Source organism: Athene cunicularia, assembly GCF_003259725.1.
Source record: "Athene cunicularia isolate RWA chromosome 2 unlocalized genomic scaffold, athCun1 chr2_part1, whole genome shotgun sequence".
In the NCBI taxonomy this organism is placed as follows: Eukaryota; Metazoa; Chordata; class Aves; order Strigiformes; family Strigidae; genus Athene; species Athene cunicularia.
In genome coordinates this window covers 101,253,186-101,276,260 of record NW_020799095.1, presented here as the reverse complement: position 1 = coordinate 101,276,260, position 23,075 = coordinate 101,253,186, and the positions used below count along the sequence as shown (strand labels likewise).

Below are 23,075 nucleotides of genomic sequence, written 5' to 3'. Positions count from 1 at the left end.
CTACAGGACAGAGGCACTGTCTGCTCCAGGGTCTGATGCCAGGCATTACCCAAAACAGCCCAGGACAGAGTCCAAAGGAGGCGGATCCAGCTTTAGGGATGGAAATCCAAGCAGAAAACACTTGGGAACAGTCCAAACAGAGTAAAATTAAAAGGAAGAGACAGAGTGAAACAAGGTATGCAATGGCCTCACTCCCGGGTTGGGCAACAATGTAGTACAATCACTAAGGCCAACGACAAATGCATTGGGAGATCTTGTCATCAAATAAGTGGCGGGAAACATCAAAGGCAAGTATTTTCATTATTTTTCATAACTGAACTATAGTCTGTAAGGAGCTGCAGTTCTTTACTTAGCAGGTGATTTTTATTTCTGTCCTATTTTAAAATGGGACAAACCTGGAATTTTGATTCTGCCATCAGATTTCCTAGGGACTTTAGGCTGAACCCTTTAGGAGGCCTCTTGATTCCTGCTTTGTTCCTAGATCAAGAAGAATGACAGTATTTGAACTTCAGTTTAAATGTCAACACGTTTCTATTTGCTTAAAACTAGATGAAATGTGGTGAAAATTTCAGTTCAGACATTTTCAGCACTGTTAAATCCAGACTAGCTCTTTGTTCTGAAAGGAGAATTTGGCTGTTCTGTAAGTTTAGTTTTCAGTTAAGGTCCAGATTACATGCTTATGTAGAGTATTAATGGGGAGCATACATAGCAGTTCCCATCACTCTCTGCTAGGCCTTTTGTTGATGTCTTTCCTACATGGTTGGTTTTTTCCCTATTTTTCACTTATAGCTCTCTAAAATTTTGTGAAGAGGAAAGAATAAATTGCTATATATTCTGTTTATTTGGTGATTTTTTTTTTAATCAAACACTCCAAGAGTTTGACGTTGAACATCTTTCATTTTTTCAGCCTTCCACAGCTGGCTTTATGAAAATATCCTCCAGATCCTTCAGATTAATGCCAGAGATCTCCATCACAATGGAGCCTGAGAGACAGGGATGGAACTAGGACTTTTACTGAGATATGGTAACTAGGATGAAAACTTCATACATGCACAGCTGATTCCCACTCTATTCCAAGTTTTCTAAGCCATATGTCTCTTGACTAAGGCACCTTTTGCTGCAGCCACCTGATTATTTTCTGGATTACTACTCCTGAATCCTTCATGTTATTGCATCCTTTGATTGGCCTTTGTGTGTATGTGCTCAGGACCAGAAAAGCACCTTTCTAGATATCTTTTCCTGTCTTCTTCTTTCTCTGGAAGGGGCAGCTGCAGTGAGAGTTGTTATTCTATCTTCATAGAGCAACAGTTGTGTCCCAATACTTTGTAGTGGTACAGAAGAGGGAGCACTCAGCTACCAAAAGTGCAGATGATAAATGTGAGCTGAATAATGGATCCATGTGGATCCTGTAATTTTCTACCATTCTCAGATTGCTAACGCAATGCTCCAACCAATTTATTTCAGTCATTTGCTCTTCCAGAAACTTGAGCTGGACTAAGTAAGGCCCTGGTGAGAAATGTTTCATTGAATAATACCAATGGTGCTTTTAGACCAGTTTCCTATTCCAGCAGTGGTCAAGAGCAGGTAAGAAGAAGGTTTATGTAGAGAAATATCTCCCTTGACAAATCTTTTTGGTTTCAAGCAAAGGCCTGACATCCTGAGCCAGAGGTTGCATCCTGGCTGTAGCAGTGAGCTTAACAATTTATTTGTATATGAAAATAATACTTTATTTTGAACCTGGTTTAATCTGCCAATTTATAATCTCTTTTGTGCTCACTTGCCACTCTGTGTGAAAAATCGTTCCTTGTTCACTCTCTGCACATCTTTCACTATTTTATACATCAGTGTTACATGCCCATGTTTGCCTCCTTCCCAAGGTAAGAGCCCTGGTGTCTTACCTTCTGATGGAATGTATTCCACACCTCCTACTACCCTCCTTGCTGATATCTGACCCTTTCCTAGTTTCTGACTGTATTTTTTGAGATGAAGGAACTGCAGCTAGTATTTCAGCTACGAGCATACCTTGGATTAACACACAGACACAATATGCTTTCTGCTTTGTTTTCACTTTCTCTCACAGCTGTTGCTAAACTTCTAATTGCTTCAGAGCACATCAGAGCATCCGGCTGGTGTTTTTAGAGAGGTATCCAGAGTCACTCCAAAATCTTTTCAGAATTTCTCTGCATAAACCAAGAGCTGAGATATAAATTTGAAGCAGCAGAAAATGTTTTTCCTTTCCAAATCCTCTTATCATTTGCTTCCATTCAGGCAGAGCTATATGGAGGCTAGTAGAAATGCATATTCAAATGGAGCTCTTTGCATGACAAAACAAGTTGATCACTATTTCTATCACGAGGTTAATTTCCCCTTTTTCCTTTTTTCTTATTACAATTTCTTCCTGTGCAACACAGAAACCAAACCCTGCCTACAACCATTATTTAGGTAGCCCAAAGGAGGATTGTGCTTTCTTGAACCAGAATCTAAAATCTTGCCCTTTATTTTAAAATGTTCCAACCGTTTACCTGATATGTGGAACAGAATCTTCCTGGAGGAGAAGGAGCAGGGTATCGGTGCTCTCTAGTTTCACAGGGAGGAACAGTATCATGACCTTTTAACAGCTTTCAGCCTCACTTGATACACCCAGCTAGCATATGTATTTTTTTTCCAGGTCAGATACTATCTGTACTGCCTTATCAAGGTTGGTGACCCAACCCTACTGTCCTCATTTCTTGATGGTTTTCAGCACATTAAAATATCAGTGTCAGCATTTTCCTAGTTTCTCAGTAGAGTCACTGAAGTGGGCATTGGGTGACTGCAAATGCAAAAGGCACAGGATTTGTCCTGTAGAGATGTAAAAAACAGATAGACACTATTAGCTTTTCCCTCTAGCCCAACAGAGGAACTAAAGACAACAACACTGTGCAGAGTCTCTGAAACTTCCAAACAGAGGTTTTGTTTCAGTGTCTTATTCTCAGATAGAAATATACTTCAATATGTTGGTACTGCCCTTGTTTCTGTGCTGAAAAACCTAAGGGACAGGTTTTCCACTCTGAACAAAGAGAGTCTGAGTCCAGCTGATGTAGAAATGTGTTCTAGGAGTGGACTGTAACACCCTATCCCTTACTTATTCCACCCCTGCATGAAAAGCTCTTTTATACCTCTAGAAAATCATGTATCTTGTCCTTAGCATGCTTTTGTTATCTCTCTCTCTCACTTTATTCTGACAGCAGAATGGGATGCGTTTGGTATACACACACAGCTGTACCAGCTGTACCTGCCAGAGCTCCATTAGCCAAGAGGCATTTTCCAGTTTTCCAGACTCTCTTTCTAGCAGCTGCTTCTCTCCTAATACGCAGTGTTTGAATTTACTGACTGTAAAGAGGAGAGAGCGGATTGGCAAACCCAGTTACAGTAAAGAAAACAAAAAAATTTCAGAAGAGAGCTTTTTAAAACCAGCCTCTAAAGATGAGAGGCACTTTCTGGTGACTATATTCATTTTAAGTTGCTGACAGATTTGTCACAAGCCCAGGCAATATTGCTGGCAATAATGGCACTGTTCACTAACACAGCTTCCACAACAAATTTTTCAAGGGGAATTGTTTCCACATAGCAGGTCTCATCAAAACAATTTCCATGCTTGGCTATGATGTTTGGAAGCCATCGTCTTATCCCTCACCTATAATAAACCAAAGGATAAGCAGTGCCAAGATCATGGTCTTCTCATGTTTCTTAAAGTTTATTATTTACTCAGCCCTGTCCCAATCCTGATTACAATATTGCTCAGAAAAACTTTCACTCTTACTGTCTGGCAGCCTAATTAGTTGCAATTTAGAAAGGCATCTCTCCTCTGCTTGGTTCACCTGAATTATGCCATGTCTTCTCTGTTATTTTGCTTGACCTGCAAAATATATGCAAATACCTGACCTGCACCAATAACTTATTTTCTCTCTAAGCAAATCTCTGGCCCATTTGCTGGCAGATAAACTGTGACACAATGGGATTATCTGATTCTGCTGGCCAGGAAAATAACACCTGGAAAAGCAGTGAAAGTCTGAACAAAGGCTAATGACTGAGCTTCCAAAAAAAAGAGGTACACGGATTTAATCCAGCAGTCCCATGTGACAGGTCTGTAGTGCTATGAGCAGTTTTGGCAGACTTAACTCAAAGCTTCTCAGAAGCACAAAAGGATGGAGCTGTGCTGTGGGAAGAACCACACAGGAGCTGTAACCTCCCCATGCTGGCAGCCCCTGAGGATGGGACAGAGAAGAGGATGGGTGGCTACAACAGCTTTTGGGAGAGAGCTGCCACCCCTCACCTGTACAGACCCTGCCTGCTCCTTGGAGGAAGCAACACACCCCACTCGTCCTGGCTCTGTGGAGGCCAAAGAAGCAGCATATGGCTGGACCCATTAGCTGGTAGGGAGGGCTAGAGGTGAAGTGGAAACCCTTACACAGTGACACTGGCTGTCTTTTAGGAGCCCAAGGTTTTGCAGCTTTGGCAAATTGTAGCCAACAAAACTTCAAGCTTCTGTACTTGCTCTTGGTTTTGCCAGTTTTGATTTCTCTCATTTCACTTCTTCAAGCTGTCATGGTGTGAAGAAGACTTGAAATATGGGGAAGGGACAGACCACTTGCAAACAGAGACTTTTTTTGTCCTCATGAAAAAGCAAGCTGCAGCTCCTTCAAGCTGTCTGTCTTCAATGTTGAAGCTCTCCTTCAAGCAAGGCTTCAACATCAGTGGATTGGGTTGACATCAAGGTCTTGCAGTTTACCTAGTCCACTTCTCCACTGTTTTCCCATGATAAATTCCTCACATAACACTAACTGCATGTTAACACCATTGCTTTATGAACACCCTCTTCTGTACGGTGGATACAGAAAAGGATGAGTCTTAAATTCTGCAAGTATAGTAGTTTAGCAGAAGCTACTTTAGATAAAAATAAGTGACCTGAATAAAAGCTTAATATTTGAATAGTATACTTTTCATGTTGGGCTTAATGGGGTTTATCCACAAAAATATATCCATAGTACATAAATATATATTTGATGTTAAAATTCAGTGATATACAATAATAGTTAGATGAAGAATTTTATCGGGTTTTGAATTCATGTGGCCATTCAGGTTTCAAGCAATCACTACTGATGTAGGTCATTTAGAGAGAGCATTTCAGTTCAAGGCCCCTTCTAGTTTTTGCAAACTGAATGAGTTTGAAGACTCATCTTTTTTTGTTGTTACTATACCATTCCATTCACATGGATGAAAACAGAAGGTTTTTGATTTGCCCTATTTATTTTAATAACATTTTTTTTCTCCACATTATCCCTTGAAGTGTTTTGGGCTATCTGGGGAAAACAGTACAAACTTGAAAACAATTACTTAAAACTGGCACTACATTTAACTGTATAGTCACGTTATTTGTTCTACTCTATCTCTTGCAAATTGCAGCAAAATGGGCTGCAAAACCCAAACAAATACCAACATAGATGCCATATTAACCATAGATTTAGTTAAATATTGAAATTATCATTCAGAACCATATTCTCTCATGTATTAAGTTTTGTGCAAGAGAGATTTAAATTGCATGGGTCTAATCTCCTGAGTCCTAGTCTTACATAGCAGCACTGAGTTTTCAAACCTTCAACACAAGCACAAGATCACAATAAAAAAGAAGTTACAGCTTAGACATTCTCATCTCTGATTACCAGGATAGTATATCAATCTACTAGCAACTCTTGTAGTACAGAGTAGCTTGGAAATATGACCAAATACACTATTTTAAATAAAAAACTATTATCTCAAACAAAACCTCAGGAAACCTGGAAATGTTTTAGATTCTCTCCCAATTAAGAAATTTCATTTCCTTTAATATTACTTTTTTGATGTTAGAGTAGTTCTTGGTGAGAATATACAGGTTTCAGAAGCAACTAATCTGAGGTAGCAGAGCCACTGAAGTGTTTGTAACTGGGACTCAGAAGCGGGTTTTGTAAATAATTTTTTGCAACTTTAAGTAATGTTCCCATTTCTTATGGGAAATTTTCTATGAGAAGGAGGCGGCTTTGGGTTAGGGTCAGCAACAGTGTGTAGGCACAGCTGCATCACTTCAAAAATTTAGAATATCTTCCCCTACCCAACTTCATCTGGAAACATAACCCTCAGTCCCAGCATCTCCAGTTTGCTTCCCTTCATCAGATTATAAATGAGCTTCTCGCTGCTCCACTCAGTAGTTAATTATCTGCACAAGTGAAATTGTTTCAACAACTGGGTATTATGCAGCCCGAGATAGTCAAGTGGTCAAGTCATTCATCTGGGCTCTAACAGCCTGATGTTCAAATTTCTGAGCAGACCTTGGCAAATAGAGACTTGACCCTGAATTTTCTGAAAACCAAGTGAAGGCTGTAATCACAAGGATTGTTTACTGCAGTACAGGTAGTCTTTCCCTCAGTGGTTTTGGTCAAAATTCCATCTTTATCCACAACCCTTGGAGTACATTCTGTTTTCAAAATTTAAATTTTCTGATGGACAAGTCTTGTTCAGTTCTGCTAATAATATTCTAAATTTTATATTAATATAACAGTGAGCAGATGTTTTGGGCTATAATTTGTTGATCATTTCCTCTATTGCTACCAGCTGCTCTAATCTTACTTTAATACTTCCCTAATTTCTGTAAATCTCTGAGATACATACAAATAATGTGAGGCTATGATATCTAAAAAATTCTGTTAATGTAATTGCTTGAGTAATTTTATCTTAATTAAACAAAAAAAACATGGCAGCTAAGCATAGGTGCTCTTCTAGTGCAAGATGGACACTTCAGGGTATTCCTACTTTGGAAATAGTATGCCTTAACTGATATATGGTGTGAAAACTTCAATTTTAATCACTCAGCATAAAAGTGAAACCATTAGGCCAAAGCACAATTGTTTAATGATGTATGGACATGTCAGCTCAAACTTGCGTGAACAGCCCTAAGTTTTTTTAGTGCTCCAACCTGGCCAGATAAGAGCCACACTCAACGCAAAAGCTTTCTCAACACTGCATATTAAATTCAGCTGTAAAAATACAGCTAAACAGCTTGGAAGGAGAGGTGGCTCATGCCTAACCAGTTTGGAGCATGAATATGTCATCATTCAGTTACATCAGCATCACCAGTGCTCTGCTTATGCCAATCCAACCATCACACACGAATTAGTCCAGCAAACTAAGCCGTCTTTCCCATTGCCAAAGTCCAAGGAAAACACCAAGCCTGGAAAATACATTAACACCAAGTTACAGAGACAATTTCTGTGGAAGAGGAGGAGAGTTTTGCCATTGATTTCAATGAGAGGTTGTTGGACATTTTTGTTTCAGAATATTGTTCCAAAGACAGATTTACTTACCCAAGACTATAGGCTTCAGACCCCAGCCTGTAGGCTGCAGCCAGCTTGTTGATGGATTCAGATCCATGCCTGTAGGCAGCTGAGCTCTTGCTGAGGGATTCAGAGTCAAGACTGTAGGCAGCAGATCTTTTGCTTTGTGCCGCAGAGTGATCATAGGCTGTAGATCCATAGCTGTAGGCTGCTGACTCAAGGTCATAGGCTGAAGAGCCATGGCTATATGCTGCTGAAGAATCAAGGCTGAAGTCTGCTGCAGATGCATGGCGATAGGCTGCAGAGCCCCTGGAGTAAGCTGTAGATCCTTGAGCATAGACAGCAGATTTGCTCTTTGTTTCCTTTTGGTACTGGCTTACAGTGGACTGCAGCGCTTTATGGCGGTATGCACGGTCATAGTGCTCATGGTGTCTTTGGTAGAAAGGTAAAGACATTATGGGCGTCTTCTAATTTTGTTTTTTACTGCACGTTTCTGAATGTAAATAAACGGGACAGTGTCTGAAAAAGAACAGATCAAACACAAGGACTATTGTCAAAGAAACTTCTGAGTTAGCATACAAATAATACACAACACAAACACAGAACTTAAAACTTCAAAACTCAAATGCAATAAATTTAGGCTTATCTTTTTATGATGTGTTCTAGACTTTAAGACAGGTTTGTATTTAAATTTCAAAAAGTTCATGTCATTCATCATGAACACAAAACCTTGCACTATTGTCTGTTCATTTGTAGTTGGTCTCCCTGTTACTGCAAACTATTCAAGTACTACATTCTCCACTTCTCCACTCATTACTGCAAACTAATGAAATTTTATGTGGTCAGCTTCTTCAGAGATAGTGTAAATATCTTTTATTAAATTACAAAAGAGATGATAAACTAATACATTTTTTTAAAAGGTATGAGAAATTCCAACAAGGTTATATAAGCTGAAATAAAAATACATGAAAATTTAATTAATTATTGTAATCCAATTTTGAGATTGAATTTAATATTCTGTTTAATATCTTAACAGTGAATTAAAACCGTTAAGATTGAGAAAGATGTCACTTCTTCTGTAAATGGGCATTACATTGATTATTTTGTATGTGCTACCAGAGATCCATTTAAAATGGCTTATCATCCTTTTACAGTTTAATCAGGGGTACAGTCTGTATGCAGTGAGTAAAATAATATGCTCCTCAGCCTAAATGACCTTTTTTTTTAACCTAGAATGCCATGTTCAAGATCATCACGAAACTTCCTCCAGATTATAGCCCCATCTAAGTTTTACTTTGCACAGTCATCAGTAGATTGTCTTGCAGTTGCTTGTAGTAGGAAATTTGATCAGGTGAGAGGTAGTTCCCCTCTCAACATGGGATGACAGTTGAGTCCAGAAAGGGTTTCCCTTGAGGGTTTTTTAAAGATGGCAATTCAGTCTTTATTTTGCTAATGTTTTATTTTGCTGATGCTAAAACTGACTTTTTCTTCTTTGACATGCAAGCTTACCTCTACCAATTCCTGTGGTAACTGTTCTTTTGTAAATTGTGATTAGGCTTACAACATGGCTAGGATTGTCCCTAAAAAGGTGAATAGAAATGAGCTACAGTGGGGAAATGTTTAGAACAGTTTAAAGAAGATCCAAAAACAATGGTGAGAGGTGTTTGTTACTGGTTTGGGGGGGGGGTTTAATATCAATCACAACAATAACAGACTTGTTCTACTTCTGTGTTTGGGTTTTTTTTTTTTCATGTTGATGAATAATGATCTGCTGTTTTGATATAACATACACTTACAGAGCTGGAGAGTAATCATGATTTCATGAAAATCAATATACATTTTCATTGGTCTTTATGCTTCCTAGATTTCAGTCCTTGGCTGCTTCTTTAGTATTTGGTTCTAATAGCAAGGCAACAAATTGCAAACTGTTCTCTTTGGTAACTGCTCAGGTACTCACCCTGACTAAGACAAATTTTGAAAAAAACCCCAATGTTTCAACTTTCTTATATTTCAGGAGTTTCTCAGGGGAACTGCTCTTTGTGATAACAGAACAGATCACTTGTTTGCAGAAAGTCAACAAGAAAGTCATTCAGAAGTCTTTAAGTATGTAAACCGAAATGGCTGGTATCTTGACCACAGTGAAACTGTGACTTCAAGGAGACCAGTTTAGACATTTACTTTATTTTTATCTGAGAAAGGGGGAGGAATGGGAAAAAGTGGTAGCCCATTGTTCTCTATGGCAAAAACTGATGTTCCTTTTTAATTCCTTTATTTCTCCTGCTGGCCATTTTTTCATGTAAGTCTAAAGAGCACAATTATTCTGGCTAATAGCCTTGTTCCTAATGCCCATCAATATTTTGCGTTGTTACTTATTTCACTTTGTTAGCTTCCAGTAGTATGTAGTTCCTCTTAATTTCCCTAGTTTCAGAAGATTTCTTCTCCGTTTTTCTGCATTGCTTTCTCTCCCAGCTCCTCAGAGCTAGCTTTAGTGTTTGCAAGCCATTGTAATCTCTGCTGAGCAAAGTTAAGGCGTACACATGAGTATTGTCTTGCACCCTGAACGGGAAAGAACATGAGAACATCCTGTTTTCCTTCTGCAGAGTACTACAGTTGTCTCTCTTCATCTACACCAGCTTTATTTGCAGCGTTGGCTGGCTTCATCATGGATACAACAGCCACAATGCTAACAGACATTCATTCCATCCTATCCCTTGGGGATTCCCACAACCTTCCAGGCTTCAGAGTAATGAAGATGATCTAAAAGTACAAAGCACTGCATGTGTTGCCCATTAGGAGAAATTAAATGAGGTGTTTTATTTACATCTTATTAGAGCAAAAGAACAAGCCGCAGACTTAAAGTCAGCATGCTTAAAATGTACAAAGGCAACCTTTTTCTTCCAAACATAAAAGGTCTAGACCTCACTGTCCTCAGTGGAGGACTCTACGATAAAAGTAAGAAATAAGGCAGTAAGGGAGGAGTTGAACACCAAGTCAGCTCTTCTGGTTCAAATCAAAGGCCAACTCTGACTCACGTCATATAAGAGGAAACTCCTTTTATAGGTATTTTATCACACTATGAGTTATGTTTTATATTTCCTCTGAAACATCAAGCATTGCTCACAGGTCAGGATCAGTTAGTTGCACTAGTCTGATCAGATATAGTAGTCTGACACTATCTGAGATGGCAAGAAAATCTGAACCTCATGACAGTTTTGCTCCTATTTGGAGCACTGTCTTATTATCGGATTGACTCCTGTCTCATTAAGTTTCATAAAATACATGCTACCTGTACCTACTTAGTTTGTGTCCCCCCTTTAGTGTGAAGGCAACACCCCCTCTCAAGACCTGTGTAGCATTTCATAACCAGAGAGCTTGGCCTAAAAATATTAGTGGCTGTACTTAGATGAATACACAATTTTTGGAGCTATATGTTAGCAGCTGTGGAACCAAATTTTCAAAATGACTACTGAGCAGACAGACAGTTCTGTATTTCTTCATAGGTTGTAGCTACACATTAAAGGAAGTTATTTTATTGGCATTACCTCTTGCGTTTTTTACCATTTTATGTAATTCTTTAAAGATCCACTCCATCAATCAGTGAAAATAGTGAAATAGATAAAATACAGAAACTCTTACAAGCAGGAAAAAAAATGATAATATTTCCTTCAGCTCAGGCAATCGCTTTACAAATCTCAGGACAGCCTATGCAACTAGAAAATATTTAGATTATTTACACATTCTGTAAGCCCAAATGAGGTTACATGATAAATTCCTCCTGTATCTTAGTAACCCATGCTTCATTTGAGAGTACTGTGACAATATGCAAGGACAGCTGAGTTGGTAATAAGTGAACCCTTGCACTACTTTGCTTTGTTTGACAGCTGAACCCTCAGAGGTCTTCAGTCCATTTCCACGAGTCACTCAAATAACTGCTGAGCTGAAAGCTACTATCAATTTGACGTTACAGAGTCAGATTAAAAATAATTGAACACATAAAATCTCCTGTCATAAAGGAAGACTTACCAGGGACCAAATGAACAGCAGCAAATGGAATAGCTCTCAAGTGGATGAATAGCAGAAAAAGACAGCAATGATGAAGCTAGCAAAGAAAGAGGTAGTCAGGACGAGGGGTAAGGACTGGACTTCAAGGTCCAGAACAAAAATAATGCCTGCAGTCAGTGGAATGTCAGAGCCCCAGTCCAGGCCTTTTATGGCCATGGGGGTGATAAATATAGCATCGAAGAGGGAGAGACACAGATACCGATACCCTGTGCTATCTCTGTGCAAAGACACGATGAAAGCAGCTTCAAACTGAGAGTTCTCCCTTTTAAGTATCTTCACTAAATTCCATATAAAATCCAAATTCCTATTCAAAATTATTTCTAGGATTTTTTTCCTTAGTTAAATCAGATTTAGGAGAGGAAAAAAAAAAAATCTGTCATGAACCAGAAACAAGGAAAGATCAGTCCCTATATTGACCTTTGACATGGTTCAAGAAAATTAGTATTTTATGGTAACTTTTTTTTTAATGTCAAGCCACAGTGCATGTAATGTAGATATTTCAACTTAATGACAATCTAGAGAAGCAGTTAGCAAAATTCTATAAAGTCATACAATGTGTTACAATTAAATAAAAATGTACTTTCTTTGTTCTATTGAAAAAGTGTTACTTTTGTATCATATTACTTAAGATAAAATATGAATTAAGAACATTACCTCATGAGGCATTTAAGTAGATATAAACAATGCAGCTCTAAGATCCAACTTTTTGTTTCTAAATTAAACAGTATTACCTCTAGGGATGATTAAATAGGCTTGTCTTCCTTCATTTTGGTCATAACATTTTGGCACAGAAATGTACAATCAGTGTGGCTGAATACTACATCAGAACAATTTCCATCACCTGAGGTCTAATATATTGAACACACTGTGACTTCATTGTAAATACAAATTCTGCTCTGCACTGTACTTTTCAATACAAGTGATTAGTCTACTTCATTTTGTCCATTTGCACTGACAGAACATTAACCCTCTTAGTTCTGCTATAGCCACTTTCCACCGTACCCACCATGTGACACAACTGAGAACTTTCCAGATCCTTCTCCTCTGCTGGGGCCTTCCCCCTCATGGGTGGAACCACGAGCAGAAGGTCTGGAAGAGATCATCAGGTCCCAGGCTTTTCTGTACAATGGTACACCAGTATGCTCTTCTTCACCTCACTGCCTTGATTCCACCTGAAATCTCTTTATTCTCCCCACTATCTACTTGTTCCCTGGGGAGTCGCTACCTCCTGCCTGATGCTACACCATGGAGTAAGTTCACATGCCTCTTCACCTACTACACTGGGAGCTGCTCAACTACATAAACCATATGAGCTTTTTTGGTCTTTGCTCCCAAGCACAGAAAGTACGCCCAGCAAAAAGTTGTACAGTCATAGAGACTGTATCTTGGCTCAGGAAACTGGCCAAACCTGCAACAGACAGAATGAAAAATGTGAACACTAACATAACTTTTTCTTTGCCCCAGAATTCTATGCCAAGGTCAGTGCCACTGAGCTATAGAATCTGTCCTATAATGTACATTTTTAATTAGAGAAGGTAGGGGCCCCTCAGTGGATGGACTCCTGGGTTCTATTACAGACTCCTGATCCACTCCATCAATGTGGGTTATTTGCACTCACATCTTAAAAGACTTAATGACATGCAAATTGTTTTTTGAAAATTCAGAGATGTAGAGAAATTAAAATAATTAAACATCTTGTTTCTTTGCTCTCATTGCAATACAGTTGTATAGATCACAGATGGGATATAAAAATCTAAACAACATTTTCAGTGTTTTTCTGGATATAATGGTACTACCAAGTCCAATACAGTTTTCAAATTCTGTGCTGCCTCTCTTTATTCTGTAAATAAAATGGAAATAGAGTGTGACCACAAAATCTTTTGGGTTCTTTCATTATTTTGGCACTTAAATTTACACACTTTTATCTGGCTTTAAAATGAGATAAAATTGACAGCTAATTTTAAACCACTTAACTCCTATTTGAATATCAAAATACATGTTTCAAACCACTCCGAGCTCTGTAAGTCTCAAAATCCCTGCAGTGCTGTGTATCCACATGTATTTAGTCACACTGGTCCTGAGAGAGATACTCTGGAAATTTCAGTTCTGTCTTCTGCTAATTAGAATTACATAGTGCCAGAGACCAGTTTGGTTTTCTGAATGGGAAAACTTGAGGATTAATTTAGAACCTGACACAGTGGAAAAAAAGAGCTTTCTAGACTGTTTGTCCACTGAAGCTTTGAGAGCTCCAGCACCCTGTAGCTGTGGGTATTAGTCAAATTCCACAGCATCCAAGACCATCTATTTCACTAGAGTCGAGTCCTAAGTAAAACTAGAAAACCATTTTTTGGAGGACAGAGTTTTTGAGTATGTATGTTGTCTTCTGGAATTTATTTACAAACTTCAGCCCAGACATTTTTTCTCCAGAAAAAAATATCACTTTGGGAAGATGTGCTATTCTCCATTATACCCTAACCAGGCATCTTCATAGAACACTGAAGACAAGGGAGATCTGTGTTTCCTTACCACCCATGAGAAGGTCTTAATCTCCAGGTAAAGTCAATCTCTGTTTCAGTTTATTCTCTGCATCACTCTCAGTTCATGTATTTCATGCAGAGTCAGACTTGTAACAGAAGGGACTAGGAGCAGCCTACTGCTGCTTCAGAGTCTGGCCTCACACCTGGAATACCAAGCTTAAGACCACTTTCTCCTTGCTATGGATAGATATTACATTTAAAGCTTCCTGTAGCTCTGATCAGAGCATTTCTCCTCACTGACACAAAGGCTGGGTTGGACAGGACATTGCCATTTTCTCCACTGCCCATCTGTGATTCTAAGCCCTCCTATTGTTGCTCTACCTGAAAACAAAGGTTAAATAAGAAAGCTATTTTTCAGATTTTATTTTAGCATGCAAAAGTAAGGGGAAGTAAATTAGGTAGGAAATGAACCAACACTGGTGCAAATTTTTCACTAGGAGTGCTGAATCAGGAGGTGCTGGTCTGTTATTTATTCCAGAAAGAAAGGCACTCAGACTCTGTAAGATATTAGTCAAAATGTAATGTATTAGTGCTAACACTATAAGAAGAAAATAGTATAGACAATCTTACATCCCCTTATATGCTGGGGGCTCCAAGCAGTGTAGCATCAAACAGGACTGCAACCCACATGCAGCACACCATGCAGACCCTGTCAGAAGAAAAGGATTCTCCATTTCAGTCATTTGAGCTATTGTAGGATTTTCTTACAAGAAAACAACTCTATTTATCATTTTTACTCTCAAACAGAAAGGATGTTCACAAGAGAACTTCTTGCTGCACTGTTGGATACAGGCAAGGCCATGCAGCTGGTGTCATCACTGGTACTAAGCAGGAGATGCCTGCAGGCTCCTCTGTGCGATTAGCTGGCAAAGTTTATCCTACAGCCAAGGGGTATGTGCAGCACAACACAGCCTGAAGGCCACACCGTACCTGCAGTGCAGCCTGGCACAGCAGAGCACAGGCCCGGGCATGCTGTGCTGACTCCTCCAGGTGCAGAGATGTCCTGTCAGGCCAACTGCATGGCTCCACCTCTGGTCCCAGCTTCCCTTCCTTCTGCCTGCTGACAGGCAATGATGGGAAAAAATTTTTTCACAAATATAGTAAAACCCACCTGTATCTGGTCCTTCTTGAAGTTATCTTTCTGCACCACGGGTGGCCTGAACTATACACAGTACTCCAGAGGAATTTCCATTAGAGAGGGTTACTCTCATACTGTGACACATTTCTGTCTCTGCTGGAAAAAAACCTTAACCAATAGACTTTAGAATTGCATTGGCCTTTTTCACACATACATTACATTGGCATCTTACAGTCATCCTGGCTGATTAATGTCTTCAGATCTCTTTAGTCCTCTGTCACGCCCAGCTGAGGCAATCTAGGCACATCTTACATCTTATGACCTTACACTTTGTACTACTGAATTTCATCTCTACTACTCTAAACCTTAATCCCATATAATATTCTAATCCTTCTTTGCAGGACGGATGCCCCTCAATGTTATGTAGTCAGAAAATTACATTAGCACCTATTTTTTGATAATAAGATCACCAGCAAAAACATTAACTATCATTTCCAAGACTGTTCATTTGCTACTAAAATCTCTCCTCCAATTCTTCCCTTCTCAACAAAACCTGGTATTGTTTGTCTAGCTACTGAGCTAGTGTAGTGCTTGGCTGCCCTATACCTCTCGTGTAAAGACTCCATTTTAACTGTTTTCCAGGTGTTAAAATATCAAATCCAGATGGACTCAATCAGTTATATTTCTATTGTTTGGAAAATTATTTATCATGTTATTAAAAAAGTAAAATTTTACTTGATCTGCTCTTCGTGATTTTGTTCTTGCTGTAGATGGGTTACTTGATTTATTTGTACTGAGCACATTGCACCTATATTTCCATTTCCCTCCAAATGTTTGATAACTTTTTCATCAAAACTTGTTTTAAAGCTAAATTTTTCCAAAAGCCTTTCAAGCTACTGACTGTTGGTGCCTAGATCGATTTTTCACTGTACAGAAATATCTGCCTTACCATTATTAGTAACATTTATTCTGCAATGTCTCTCTGGAACTAGAAGTGTCCCACAACAAGTTTGTTGCTGGCAACATTTACTTTCCTTCCTAACATCTTAAAGGTTTCTGTTCACATTAAAACCTCATCCTGAGAGCCTATAGCAGACTCCTAGAGCTATTCCAACACAAAATTCTTATCGTTTCTTTAAGTGCCTTTGGCACTTACATGCTTTTTTGATCCATAGTATCTCCTATCATTTTAAATTACATATCGAAACAAATGGTTGTTAAATGTTGTCCCGTAGTGTATGCGTCAGACTTTCCTAAACACCAGAGATCCTTCAATACCTTTATTCCAATAACAACAGATAGTTTCTGTTACCCTCACTCTGTTTATTTTGCATCTTGGAAAGACTGGCCAAAACACCTTGACACATGGCTGCTGAAGGGCCAGAGAGTCACTCCAACCACAGATAACCTAAAGCCAGAAAACCTGGCTGAGGCATAATATCTGAGCTCTTGTAGTTTAGTTACACAGCATTTAAAAGCAGATAATATACTTCAAAAACATGAGGTAAGTAGTTTGGCCAAGATACTGGCCAAACAAAGGTGCCCCATCGCTGCCCCAGTGGCCCCCAGCTGCTCTGCTTCTGACTGGGGCAGTGGGACTGGTCCCCACTGCCAGGACCTGCCCTGAGGGATCCCATGGGCAGAACCTGTGGCCCCCAGGGAGCCCATACACTTGAACACTTAAACTTGTATTGATTGCATTCCCCTTTCTTGTTATCAAAAGTCTGTTTAACTAACTGCACTATTTCATTACAAAGAAAATGATCTGTAGATACCATCTCACTCAGATTTAAGCCACTATTGCAATAATAGAAATAAATTGCCTCGGGTATCATAAGAATCATTACCACAGTCATTCAGGCATAGCTAACACAAATTTACCACCCAGTATGCAATAACAACTTTCATTTTCCTTGTCCTCATATTGATTGATTAAATGCTTTTGAATCAATCAAATGTTTCCATTAGATGAAAGGATAGTGGCCTAACAGAAAAAAAAAAAGGCTTAAGCTATCACACTTGGAAATTATTTCCAATATAACAATTAAACTGAACAAATTTTCAAGGAAGATTTGCATCAGAAATTTACAAATTGATTATTTTATTCAATACTCCCTGCAGGACAGAGCCATCAAATTTAAAACATCAGTTATGAATGAAAAACTTTTCCAGAAGTTGGGGACGTAATGCAAAAAGACCTCAGTATTTGAAGAGAAGGAGATACAGTGAAGAAAAGCAGGAACTAAGATTAGAAGGATCTGATGGGTAAAGGAACAAGTCAGAGATAATTCTGGTGATTATTTGCCACGTGTGACTTAGCTTTAAATAAAGTATCAACATCAACAGCATAAATTACAGTAGCAAAGGATTTTGAGACAACTGCCAAACACATCAGGACTTTTTATAAATATTTAGACAGTTAATCAAATTATTTGAATATTTTTTTCCAGTTACTTAAAACATCTGCTCGAGACTTTGTAGTGCAGTTATATTCAACAAGGGCAGCAGCATATTTACCTTTGAAATAGATCCGTTCGGATTTTTATGTGATGGGACAGTATGCTTGTTTCTCCATCCACGTTGTAGGGCAAGTTTCCTACATTTCTGAGCAAGTTCAAGTTTGGAGTGCCAGCAAAAGGAACCAGTTTCGCTGAAATAAGATGCTTCAAAGAGAGAGAATGTATGAATTTGCAGGGCAAGATCAGTCCAGATTCCTGACTGATGGTGGTCAGTACTAGATGGTTCAGGAAAAGATGCAAGAAATCCCACAGTGGACAGGTTTGCAATATCCTTTCTAAGGGGATATTTCACTTTATTATTTGTTGTTTATCAGTTATTTTATGATCTTATGTGACATAGGAGAAGTTGTGGTGGCTTAACAAAGTCCTTTATTTAAAAAATAAATAAATATTTGTAGTAGCTGCAGAATTCAATATAATGCTAGTCCTACAGATGACAGCTCAACCTTTACTGACTCTCTGAAAATCAGTTTGGAATTGGTTACTTTATAAACTGTCAAAAGTTACTAGTTCCCATCTGTCTTTTTCTTGCTATAGCTTGTTCATGGCTTTCTACCAGAAGCTGTCAATGTCCTGTTAGCACATCCATGCCTCTTCCTCTGAAATCTCCTTCAGCAGGACACGCCAGCAAGGTGGCAGCAGTCTTCCCCCACAGAAATTGGGAAGGAGCAGAGGACCACTGCCTCATTTCTAACGACTGGGATTCACAACCCAGTATCTTTATACCCAAAGCAAGCCTCGTAATTCACTGTAAGCTTAAACATCAGCAGTGGCAAAATAGAAATCCTAATCTAGCAAACCCATCCCTACCGAGTCATTTAGCCACACTAAATTTCAGAAGTGCTACTCCAAAATATTGTACATGCCAGCAGCAAAAAATACTTACTTCTGGATGTGTTATTTACACCTCTTTTTGGTATTCCCACCATGTAAGCTGCAGCGATGTTGAGTGGGAGACATATACCATATGGGCAAGAGATGTGCCCAAACCCCACTGACTGCTGTGGAAAAGGGACCACAGGTTCACTGCCAGAGAAAGAAATCTCTGTGACTTCACATGGAGGAACTGAGAGGAGGTACCAAAAGCAACTTACAGGGCAGGGGAGGGCCAAGCAGGGGGCGAGTTTCAGCTATTAAAATACCCTCCTCTGCCTACAGAAGCAACTGGCTTAAAATGCAGAACATCTGTTTTTTTCCTGATAAGAGCTATCACAAAGTATAGATTTATCGATGCTAGATTTAACAAGCTAAATCCAGCATCAGTGATGGTGTAGCTCTAGCAACACAAAGCTCAGTATAGGACTTTTTCACCTGCTATTTACTGAGCTAATCAGTTTGGGGTGACTTTCAGTCAGCTCTGATCTCAGCAGTGCTGCAGGTGTACAGGTAGCTCAAATGAACTACTTAGTTTAAGGTTCTCTCAGATATATCTTTAGATAATGGCTGTGTGGGCAAATCATTAATTATTTTTTCAGTGTAAGAACTTGAGGTCATCAAGCCTCTGTTCCAAACCCAGATGAGTCATTTCACAACCGCACATAATGAAAAAGCCCTGTTTCCTAACGAAAACAACAAAAAAGTACTTACCCAACAGGAAGTGTGAGGAACAGGTGCTGTTAAGTCCAGCTGTGCTTATACAGCCTTAATTCTGTCCCTGTGTCTGGTTACATGTCTATACTTCCTATCACTTCTCCCAGTACACAGCACATCCACACTACCTGGAGATGGATGCACACTGATCACCTGCTCCCTCTCTCTCCTTCTCATGCTGTTCTTAAAACCTCTACTCTGATTTACTTTTCATCCCCAAGTTTTCATCCCTCTGCATGCTGATGTTGTTCCTCACAATTTGAGATAAAATATTAAACCAGGATATTTGACATGCCTTATTTGGTCTCAGAAATATATACATAAAGTTACCATTTTACATGCTGTCAAAGAGGTAAATAGTACCCCAGGAGCTCAATTTCTGAAACCTTAAATAAGGTCTTAAAAGGTTGAGATATGACATAATATGGCAGAAACAAGAGACATATAGACCATTTCTGTTGTGCAAAGCATAGGCTCTAGCACTGATGAGTGTACAGCCTGGACCATTCTGAGAACTCAGCTTCTCATCTACAGTATTTTTTGTTTAGTGCTTCAGTCATTTTAAGCAGATGCTGAAAACAAATCATTGCCCAACTGAGCTAAAAATCCTTCTAGTAAAAATCTTTGTACTCTTTCACACTACTTTGAATCTCTTCCATGCTTTGTCACTGCTCAATCTCTGTGTGGAAACTGTACAAAGATTTTATATGTGCTTGTAAATTTGACAGGCATATGTAATACAAATTTATTCAGAATATGCAAATTGTTAAGGAGAAACATTCTCTCACTTTTTTTTTTCTAACTCTGATGATGATTACTGTTGCTTTGCATGAATGACAGCAGAGCTGTTGGGAGCTGGAGAGATGCAAGATTCAAGCTTCCTATGTGAAGTCATTTGTCAAAAATCTGCATGCTGATGTGCTTTCAAAAGAATCGTTATTTTAGATTTAAGATATGTATCTCACATCTCCCAGTTGTTTTATACTTTAAATATTGCTTCATTTAACATTTATTTATGGATTTTTCATCAGTTCTTAGTTTTTTTATGTCAAAACTTTTTCATGTAGTACCTATCATGGCCACCTCAGCTAAACTGGAATTCCCTATGTTTTAAATTAGACCTCTTTCCATTTGAAAGAACAGTTGGGTGGGGGTTACCCATTTTTTGAATTTTTAAATAAAGAATTTCTGACTGTTGACCCATAAAGTATTATATTCTTGCCATATTTGAAAACAGGCGGGAAGATTGCAAAAATAAATGAAATTTATTTTAAATATTTTTTATTTTAAAAAGTCATTTATTCAAACCTACCAAAGATCACTCTAGCAGACAAAGAAAATAATATCATGTGTAATTTGAAAGAAAATCCAGCTGCAATTTGGTTTGCAAAAGGAAAAACTGCTTTTCTCCATGTCTGTGTGTCCTGTTCTTGCAGCCACTGGCTCTTCTAGAGTACTGAGCTGGAGAAACCCTCAGGTTTCTCAGGGAAGCCCTCACAGGTGAGTAACTCTCAAGTGTTGCCTGCAAACTGAGACAAAAACTTTCTCAGCACTAGATAAAAAAATTAACCTTGAGAAAGTTATTAAATTCCCATTCTTTTCTGAAGTCCAAGAGGCCAATCTCACCCAATGTCTGTGGCAAAACACCCCCATTTTGCTGGCCAACTTGGTACCATTTGATACTGCTCACTTTACCAAACCGTAGGAATCTGGGAAATTTTCCCAGTCTGTAACCATTACTGCTGCGTGCTGCCCACAGAATAAGAATCAGAACACTTTAGTACATATTTCTTCTTTTTTATAGAACTTTTTGTCTTGTTATTATGTGTTCTTCCTGTATTTTCTTCTCTTTTTCCTCTTTCCCCTGAGTATTTTGCTCTTCACAGGATCTTAGTATTGCTTGACTGCACAAGACACTGATTTCTAAATTTTCCTTACACCAGAGGGAATTACTGTTTAAAACAATGCACCACCAGTAGAATTTCTAAATCTACTTCAGTTGTGATTTCGATCACACTTCCAACAAGCCTGAATTACATGCAACAATATAAGAACAGCCTTTTAAGCTACTCGGGTTTGCATGTCTGAAGTAAAATAAAAGAGTGGTTACTACTTTTATTGGATAGCATTTGCACACTTAGAACATATATTCAGTTGCTAAGAAAGACATTACTGATCTTAAGCAGAGAAATATCTCTCTTGGAAAAAATTAAGCCTATGTGTAAGTGAAGGACTTCAGAAATTGGTCATGTATTTTTGTAAGATTATACTGATGGTGCTAGACAGAGCACGTGTGTCCCATCATTTTACTGTAATCTCTATTGGCCATCATTTCTAAATAACCTTACATTTGTAGAAAATTGTGTACTCTTTTCCATCTCAGGGTACCATACTGCTAGTCCAGCTAATCATTTCTGGTAACGAATTTACTATCAACATACAGTAAAGCACATCTGAGTGGCAATTTGGATCTACAATGAGAATCACAGAATCACAAAATTATTCAGGTTGGAAGACACTTGGGAGGTCTCTTGTCAAACCTCTGGCCCAAAGCAGGGTCAGCTGTGAGATTCCCCTGTGAGATTGTCAACAGCTTTGTTGAGTTGCGTCTTGAGAACCTCCAGCAATGGAGACCGCACAACCTCTCTGAGCAACCTGTCCTAGCCCTTGACTATTCTAACAGCTGAAAGACAGGATCATCATCCATAGATGCTCACAAATTTGGGGTTTCCCCTCCAGAATCATAGTCTGATTCTTTGTTTGCATTTTTTAAGGACTGTGACATGTTTCTGGATCTACAAGTCCGGTGCCTGAACTCAGACACCAGACACAGGTTGCCAGCACTCTGAAAGTTGCCAAAAAATAACAACAGACCATTTGGAGGTCTGATGACAGATTTGTTTTTAAAATCTCTGTAGTTTAAACAGTTCTGCATTTTACTACTGTTACCAGTTCAGATCTGTTGGGACCAAAGTCATTCTTGAGGCCAGCAATTTGTCAATGGCACAAAGCAAAGTGATTTTGCTCCACTGCACAAGTTTTCAGTGTCTACCCGTGGATGCAAAGCTTTTCTTCAACCCAAGGGTTGACAGTGACAGCCTCTAAAGAAGATTTCAAGGGTATTCTTACATAGCAACCTACTTGCCCAGTTTTCCACCTCCCATCTTACATCTCTATCTCATAGTTTCTGAGCTTTGCCTTACCCTGGAAAATCAGTAGCAGAGCTCAAGTCATAGGGCTTGGGAGCATTTGAAGGGATGAAGCTGGTGAAAGCCTCCCAGGAGAACAGGTTTCCCTGCACTCAGTTGGGTGCTATCACCAGAGGGGAGGTTTTTCCTAAGAAGGTAAACCTTGACATCTGAATGATCTTTGGATGTAGTTCCAGGAAGGGTTAGTGCTGCATCACTGCTAGATTGTCATGAGGGCTCACGGAGTTACAAACATTTAATATTAGTAAGTGTATGATGTCCAGAAACATAGTTAGGTCTTCAGCTGCATGTCCAGATAGAGGATGTGGACCTGAGAAGAAGGAAATAATCTTTCCATGGGTCCTGAAAGAGCTGTATACCAATCCACAGAAGCTGAAGTGGTTTCAAGAGTTTAATGATCTGTATGAAGGAAGATTAACTTCTTCACACTGGACAATGGCAAGGGAAAGCCACTGATAACAGCCATCAATGTTTGAGACCAGCAATCTGTATTTACCTTATTTAACCCTGAAAGCACTGAACTGTACAGATATTGCAAGCTGTGACAATACGGAGCTGTGACAATAACAGGCATTTTACAATTTGAATCTGCTCACTAAAATTGCTGAACAACATTAATTTTCAGAGCACTGTGTATAACTAACAGATCAGTATTCTGAATGTAAGCTCAGACTAGCTAATCAACCACACAGTTATTTGGACAGATCAGTGAAAACTGATGAAAGCAATATCGA

The 23,075-nt window shown here is 38.9% G+C and overlaps 1 protein-coding gene across 2 annotated transcripts in view; it reads right to left on the bottom strand.

Annotated features, from left to right (window-relative positions):
• MYOM1 (myomesin 1) overlaps positions 1 to 11,484 on the bottom strand; it is a 75,836-nt gene extending 64,352 nt beyond the window's left edge. Inside the window, exons 1-2 of one of the 2 annotated variants that reach the window (XM_026842307.1) lie at positions 11,370 to 11,484; positions 7,377 to 7,865 (exon numbers count right to left, since the gene is read on the bottom strand). In XM_026842307.1, the coding sequence (XP_026698108.1) occupies positions 7,377 to 7,801 (425 nt within the window). In that variant the 5' untranslated portion in view covers positions 7,802 to 7,865; positions 11,370 to 11,484. Of the gene's footprint in view, positions 1 to 7,376; positions 7,866 to 11,369 lie in introns of those variants that run through there. The other variant, XM_026842308.1, reaches the window with a different exon arrangement.
• Between the last annotated feature and the right edge of the window lie 11,591 nt (positions 11,485 to 23,075).